Source organism: Protobothrops mucrosquamatus, unplaced genomic scaffold (assembly GCF_001527695.2).
Source record: "Protobothrops mucrosquamatus isolate PMUCROS unplaced genomic scaffold, P.Mucros_1.0 scaffold2115, whole genome shotgun sequence".
NCBI lineage: Eukaryota > Metazoa > Chordata > Lepidosauria > Squamata > Viperidae > Protobothrops > Protobothrops mucrosquamatus.
This window is the reverse complement of record NW_015388216.1, coordinates 72,003-80,411: the sequence shown is the minus strand read 5'-3', so window position 1 is coordinate 80,411 and position 8,409 is coordinate 72,003. Positions and strand designations below refer to the sequence as shown.

Sequence of the window (8,409 nt, the reverse complement as noted above, 5' to 3'; positions counted from 1 at the left end):
GTCATATGTTTCTGCTTCTCTTTTTGTTCCACTGGAAAAGTATTAATGCAAAAATATTAATGTATAAAACCATGCAAAAAGATTTACATCTTATTTATTTCCATGAGTAACAGAATGTTAAATTGTGGGTGCTCAGTTTACATTAGAGGACTGATCTGAACACGTATCTCTCATGTCTAGGTCCAGTTCAAAATGTTTTGCTGGCATATTCATGTATCCCTTACCTTCTGCATCAGATCGACATTTTACAATTTTTTCGTGCAATTTAGCTCATAATTCTTGCCTTCTCTTTTTCCTTGTATTTTCTGAAGCAGAAAACTATAGGCAAGGTTTAGGACCTATCAGGACCATCCTCAAATAAATTCGAAATACACACATAAATGACCACCTACCTGCTTAAGCTTCACCTTACTTGTTGAATAGTTTCACTTGTGAATTAACTCCAATCCTATTTTAGGGGGGGGAAATGGTGCATACTTCAATTGCCCTTTCTGCTTCTTGCTGGATGGCTGGTGTGACTTTTAACAGTGCAAATGTATGTTTAATTTTAGTTTGAATATATATCACTTTTTTATTTGTAAAGAAGAGAGAAGTGGCAACATTTACTTAAGAGACAAAAAAGGTTATGAGAATAAATTGGCTACTGTATTTTCAGTGTTGCGTTGGCTATCAGCTGCTTGAAATATGGAATATGTCTCCCTCTACAGCATATAAGAAATACCGGTAATAATAATTCATTAAAATGACCATTTATCAACACTTGTTGAATATATTTATGAAAATTCTATGGAATATCTAATTTGCAATTGTTTTTTTTTTTAATTATCTAGAACTATATTGCCTTGTGGACTGCGTCTTCTTGCTGCCATAGAGAGGAGGCAAAATTTTTATCAATTTTTTTTCCTGGCCCAAGAAAAAGAAAAGTCATAAGCAAATGCTCATTAAAACATATGTGTCTGTGATGTTTTAGCATCTATATGTAAACTGCTTCCTTAATTAATTCCCTAATTAGGGGTGTGATGGCTCAGGAGTTAAAGATGCTGAGCTTGTCAGCTAGAAAGCTGACAGGCCGGGCTCAAGAGCCGAGAGAGTAGATTAATAGGTACCACCTCAGTGGGACGTATTCCATGCACCTTTGGTGTATGGTCGTGCTGGCCACACGACCACAGAAAATGTCTTCGGAAAATACTGGCTCCCTCGGCCAAGAAACAGAGATGAGCGCCACACCCTAGAATCGGACACAATTGGACAGAGAAACCTTTATCTTTACTTTGCTTCCTTAATGTCAGAGAAAATTGTAACTGTTCCTTAATGCCCCTTGACAAGAAAATATTTTCTGCACATACATCAGAACTGGGACCCTACTCTCAATCAGGATGTATGACTGATGGATTTAGCAGGCACTGGATCTAGGTTTATGAATTCTGTATTATTTATGTGAAGCGGCTCTCTTGAATTCCTTAAACATACCTCCTAATGCACTTCCAATGCTCATCATAGCACTAGGCAGAGCAATGTTGTGTCCCTGTGGCTCCACAATGCCATAGGTCTTTGCAGTTCATGAGAGTTTCTTGCTGCTCCAGACATACTGTTTCAGCAGCATTTCCTCAAAATCCCTTTGAAACTGTAGAACGGGTGCATTCCAGTTGGTAGAAACTCCTGCTTTGTCCTAGCTACCAATTTAATTTTTATATTTTCTTATAGCTAAGGTGTCACAATACTTTGCCATCATCCCTCTCCCCTCTCCAGCTGTCCCAGCACTCCAAAGCACTGTGGTGAGATGTTCTCAAATCTCTGCCGCCATCACTATTTAATTTATGTATCCAGAGCATTTCCCCCATGTTCAATCTTGTTCTGCACACACAATTTGCACAACTCTGGGATTGTACCACATCCCTAGGTTGCCATAGTTTTGAAAAGCACTCATTAAGTTCTTGCTTATCGAATGCTTTTTTTAAAAAAATTATTGTTTTATCATAGAAAATAAAATACAAAACAGTAAAACAAACAAACACAATGAAACAAAAGCATACATTCAACCCTAACAACAAAAAAGAAAAAAAGTAGTGTCCAAAAAAAAGAGGGATTTGAAGACTGGTGTAATGTTTAGCTCAACCTGTTGAGCTAAATATATGAAGAAAAAGCGGTCAACAGGTTGAACTAAACATTACACTAATCTTCAAATGCATCTGTTAACCATCTGTTATTATATTTAGCATGTAGAAAGTCCACAAACAATTTCCAGTCTCTTATAAAGCTGTCTAGTCCATTATCTCTAATCAAAGTAGTTAATTTTGCCATCTGCCAATTCAATCAATTTCAAAATCCATTCTTCAACAGTTGGCATCTCTTTTTCTTTCCAGTTTTGGGCAAGTACAGTCCTCGCATGTGAAAGAATAGCACTCCAAACTGTTTTTCAATTGGCTTGTCCTTCATACCTAAAAGAACAGCTTCAGGTTTCATTAATATTTATATCTTAAATATTTTTCGCATTGTGATTGTTCTGCTTATCCAGTATGTTTTCATATATTTGAAAGACCACCACGTATGATAAAATGAACCTGGATTTTGACTATATTTCCAGCACTTGCTTATTCAGTTCTAACTATTTGCATACCTGAAAAGTATCTCAGAAGTTAGTACCTGATCCATTCTCCAAAAGAGTTTTCGTCTTTTTTAAGCTTAAGCTTCTTTAGGAGGAATGCACAGCCTTGACTGACTTTGCTGATATTTGTGCAACGCTTCTGAAGATGCTTTTATGTGTAAATATCAGTGGTTTTTATTATGTGCTCTTCGTCATCTCCCCTGCAAGGACCCAGGAAGCAGGATAAATATATATTTCATGGGAACACTGTGGTCCCTATTAAATAAGAGACAAGGGTTGCGACACTAATGTTTTTGTCTTAGCCTTTTATGCTGCCCTTCGCTTGGAGTTAATGGAATTTTTATTTTAGCCATAAATTTGAGCTCAGAAGGTTCACGTAATATATGTGTGAGAGAAGCATAAAGATCGAGAAAAAGAGATTTCTCCGTTGGTGGGATTCAGCCGGTTCGCACCACTTTGGCAGAACCGGTAGCTAATTTTTTGTTGCCCAGGCCCAGAATGGACTTCCGGAAGCGGCATCCACACAGAGAATCGGTTGTTCACACATTTGAATCCCACCACTGGATTTCTCATGATTTTCTCAGGCAGAATGGTATCCCAATATGAGTAAATTAAAAGGATTATGGCAATTGAGGAAGAGAGAAGGGAGAAAATCAGTTCTAAAATTGATTCTGATCAAAATTGAAAATGAGTCATTGTGAGGGAGCAATGTATTTTCTGATCAAACTTTATGAATTGCTTTCCTGTGCATTATGATAAAAAAATACATTTGTTCCCCTTGTGATATAGTTAAAAATCAAGAATATAGTTGTTTAAGACGGTACTGACAGCAGTTTTCATCCTAGAAACCGGGTTAGTTATACCTGTAGCGACCCATCCCTTTGGCTTACCATCACTGTATTGATGACAAGACTTCCTACCCCTTGGAGAAGTTATAGTGTAAATTTAGACATAGGAGGAATCAAGAGAAGAAGGGGAAAGAAGAGGAAACAGTTGGCTGAGCTTACTTTGTGGGGTTCTTGGAGCTTGGTTGTTTTCTTGCAGACTTTTCATTACCCAACTAGGTAACATCATCAGGTGTAAGGACTTTTAATACATTTTTTTCCTATTCATTAAACATCTAATTTCTCTCCCACAGCAGCTTCCCACACTTTCTGCCCCAGTATTATAAATACAGAAAAATACAAGGAGGGCAAAAGACAGAGATACTAGTAATTCATTTTTGCTAAATGGAACTGGAGTTCCTTCTAGGTACAGGCATGGTGAAAACAGAGGACATACACAAGGGCATTTGGTGACTGAGCCAACAAACCACTGACTCGCCAGAAAGGGCAAGCACTGACCTGCTGACAATTCTCTAGACTTGCAAATGTCTTAATGTGGTATTGTTTTAAAATGGTCTTCATTTCCTGATGCCTGAATGCAAATAGTCAATATTTCCAAGGGTGAATTTTGAGCTGAATTGAGAAGGGTAAGAAAATCAGGGAAAGTCTGATTGTCTTGAAGAGACCAGAGAAACTAGCTAGAAACACAACAATCCAAAACTGGTGCTTGACGTCACTACAGTGTCCCTGATAGGGATAACTTATGCCACACCTCTCACCCCTGACTCTGTTTTATGATAAACTGTTCTGAATTGTGTGAATCAAATGACGGTGACCCTCGTTGTTTTTTCAGCTACGTCTGTGTGTATTTTTCCATGTTGCTATTTAAATTCAGAGCTTCTGTTTTGGAAGATGAAATGGTTTTCTTTTGCTAATGGGTCCTAAATTGCTGCCAAAAATGATATATTCAAAGGAAAAGAGCAGTCTGCTTCCTGTTCAGCCTTTACCTCTATGATCCTTGCTACATTTATAAAAGAGTAGAAACGTCTAGGTTTTCAAAATACTATTTGTGATCTGGTCAAAATAGACGACAGTAGAATTGAGATCAATGGGTCATGCCTTCCCAAATAGCAATGAAGTCACATCCATTTCTTCAGTAGCTCTCTGAGACTGAGCATGCATCAAAACTTCCACAGTGCACTCAAAGCTCATGTGTTTAAGTTGAGGAACTCTTGCCTAGTAGACTGCATATAACAATAATGTCTAGTTCTAGTGGAAATTTCTTTCTATTAATTTATATTAGGCCTAAGATGTCAATGCCAACCCTGCTTAGGTCAGGATCGGTCCAGCTAGCATCAGTGAATAAGCAGTAATATAAAAACACTATGTAGTTTAGACAAGGTTCAGAATTTCTCTTGGAACATAATCTCTGGCTTCAACCAAAACATAAATAAGACTTTTGACATTTAATTTCAGGATTATTAACACACTTCTATTGTAAAATATGTCACTGCCTAATTGTTAGGGAATACTTGGATATGCCATTACAAATGTGTATGAAACTTTGCAAAGGTGATTACTATCTTCATGTAAAACAAGACCAGTTTCATATTATTTTCTGATTGTTGGAACTCTAACCTTTACACTTTTTCTTCCCTTCTTTTGAGGACAGCAGGTTCGTGATGGCAGTCCCTTGAATGTGAAACACCAGCTCTTGAAAGTGGTGCAGCGCATATTCCAGTACCATATGCTACTTACAGGTAAAAAAAAAAATCATCTTTATAATTAAGGAAACTTCATTTCCCTGTTTAGGCTGTGTAACCTGCAAATTTAGCCATTGCAATTTGTCCTCAATTTGCATTTTTGAAATGATTCTCATTTTTCCTCTTTAAAAATCAAGGAAGAGAAAAAGAGCCAAAAGGAAAGAGAAAGTAAAATGCATTCTGTTTTATTGTTTAAGTTTGCAGCATTAAAGCTGATCTAAAATAGTGAAGAATGTTAGCCAGTGTCCCACTTGCAGCATTAGATAAGGCAGGATAAGATTCTTATCAATCAGCTGGAATTGCTATATATTTTTCCTGTATTTCGTTCTATTTTGAATTTAATAAAAACAAAATACAGAGATGAGGCACATTGCTCTACAATAATCTGTGAGCTTACTATCTTCTGAGCTGAGTCATATATTAAATATGGTAAATATTATGTGCTGAAACTATGTACAGATCATTCAGTCATTTGTTATTCTTGATGGAACTGTATGTCGTATATTCTAGTCGAAATTCACCATTAATGCCTATGCGCCAATATCTCATTTTTGTTTCTGATGAGGTATCTATGAGGTATCCCAAATAGTTGAAAAGCCTCACTGGCTAAAATTGGCTGACTCAATTTAATGCCAAGTTATCGCTTCTTATGAGTCCATTGATTTCATCAATATGCATTATGCACATTATCAGGAATAGCCCATCCCAGGAGTTGAGAACTATAGTTTAGGTTTATAAAACAATCACTATAACAACACTCACAAATCTGAAGAGACTAAAATTAAATGAACTGCAGCAAGAACCTCCTACTGTGAGAGTTTGGTAATTCATAGAATGCTTGGCAGGTGGGATAAAGATTTGAGCTTTTCATTTACAATTTCCTGAAATATCTTGGATTTTTCTGAGAACAGGTCTTCTGAAAAATAAGTATAGCTCAGTGGCACAGCACTTTGTCTGAATGCAGAAGACCCCAAGTTCCATTTTAACTCTTTTCTGCACTAAAAGAAATGTGCCAATGGTGCTAGAAAATACTTCTGTCTGGGAAATTGAACAGTTTTCTAAAGCAAATGGTGCTTTGCTGAGCTTTGCAATTTGGGGAAGGCATTGGGATGCAACTCAAGAGGAAAAAGGTGAGGGGAAAGGGAAAAGAAAATCAGAAAACCTAAGTGCCAGTGTTTAAACTTCTGCAGCTGATTTAGTGACACATTGCTGGGACAGTGGGAAGCCCCCTTCAATTGAATGGTTACCAGATGATAGCTGAGGAGGGGGAAATCCTGAAAATCCCATGGCAGCCATGCTTGTCTGCCCTTGCAGACCCTGAAGAATAACAGAATAAAAGAGTTGGAAAGGACTTCGGAGGTCTTCTACTCAAGCAGTAGACCCTATACCAGAGGTCTTCAGACTTGGCCCTTTTATGACTTGTGGACTTCAACTCCCAGAATTCCTCAGTGGCTGAGGAATTCTGGGAGTTGAAGTCCACAAGTCATAAAAGGGCCAAGTTTGAAGACCCCTTGCCCTATACCATTCCGACTGGTTGTCTAATCTCTTCTTAAAAACCTAAAAAATCTGGAGGTAAGCCATTCCATTGATTAATTCTAACATTTCCCTGTCTCCCAATAATATTTGGCTATAGAAACTTTAAGGGATAATCTTCTCTACCTTACATCTTAGGAAATAGATGGTTTCTATCATTCATCTCTCCTCTTCACATAACGGAAAATGTCTTCAGTTTGAACCAAACTGTTTTAAGTTCCTAGGCCTAGGCATAATGTAAACAAAGTATATGAAAAGAACCGGGTTTATTTAATGAAATTTTTCACTAAAGAAATTTTTCAGAGATGAAAATGTTACCTCTTCATATCTATGGAAATTGCAACCATAATTTGTGTTTCATATCTTATGTAGTCATGAAGTGGGACTAGAAAATGCATAATTTTTGATAAAGGGATGCTGAGGAACATTAGCAGGAGTAACTGTTACTCTTAGGTGTAGTTTGTGGGCTTCCTAGGAACCAAAATTATTGCAAAACATGATTCCCTCTGCTTTGGGGGAAAATACCTATTGATTTCAATTCTGTCTGTGTTGATTCTGAATGGTTGATCCCCATGCATTTTTATTTGTCTCTGATGACTCAAGTAGTAAGAAACAGAAGTGTTTATAGTCTTTAGTGTCCAATAAATATCCCACTATTGTTGCAGAATGTAGTGTCTGAATATTTGTCTGAAATGATATAGGATTTCCTACCTGAGCAGGGGGTTGGACTAGAAGACCTCCAAGGTCCCTTCTAACTCTGTTATTCTGTTATAGTAGCCCCTGTAAATACACAGAGTGGCATCTTTAAGTTTGAAGTTATTTGGTCTTGCTCATTTCAGACAAGCTTCTTAAATTACATCGGGATTTGTACCTTATTTTCTTGGTTTAACTCTTTTTTTCCTCTAATACAGAGACAACAGACATTCCCTTTTTCTCATTAAAAGGCTGCCTCATCACATGCCAGCATTGTATCATTCCCCATGCTGCTGCTTTCATTTGTATTACTAAATTAGAATAATAAAATCTACTGCAGCATAGCCAAAGCACTACAGCTGCAGGATTTCTAACTTCCTATGCACATTTGGGAGAAATTATTGTAAACCACAATGATTCATCAGCTGGGGTAAGCAATGCCTCAAATCACAAGAGATGTCCTTGTGTATAACTTACACAGATATTGCAAATTGGTTATTGCAGCAGCTCTTCCCTGAGTGACTTAGTAACTAGTCCAAAGAGCTCCACAAGGAACAGCGTCCCTCATCACTTTTATATTGACTATGTAAGTTTCAGCTCATACCAGTTACTTCACGGCATCTATATGTGGTTTCAAGTATACCAGCATTAAGTATGATCTTCTTGATTAAACAGAATGCTGCTGAGAATTAGTTTATGTTTGCCTATATATAATTAATCACAATTGTAAGAGCCGACCCTGGCAAGGAGAAAACTTGATGTAAACATAGTGCAATCACCACCACTACCAGTTCCAGGCCATCCAGAGACTGACTATGTATCCACTAGCTCTGAAGGGCAAGATGAGGGTCCTCTGTATGTGGGGATTTACTATCCTTGGTCTTGGATGGGGTTGCACTACCTCAGATGGATCCAGTGCATAATCTGGGGTCCTCTTGGACTCACTCATTAAGGGCGGTGTTGGGAGGGACTCGTCGCTCCCATGTAACAC

The 8,409-nt window shown here is 37.6% G+C and overlaps 1 protein-coding gene across 1 annotated transcript in view; it reads left to right on the top strand.

The window, feature by feature from the left end:
* Window positions 1–8,409, top strand: part of LOC107294828 (FYVE, RhoGEF and PH domain-containing protein 5) — a 124,367-nt gene that overhangs the window by 84,953 nt on the left and 31,005 nt on the right. The window contains exon 9 of the mRNA XM_015824094.1: window positions 5,102–5,189. Coding sequence (XP_015679580.1) covers window positions 5,102–5,189 — 88 coding nt within the window. The remainder of the gene's footprint in view (window positions 1–5,101; window positions 5,190–8,409) is intronic.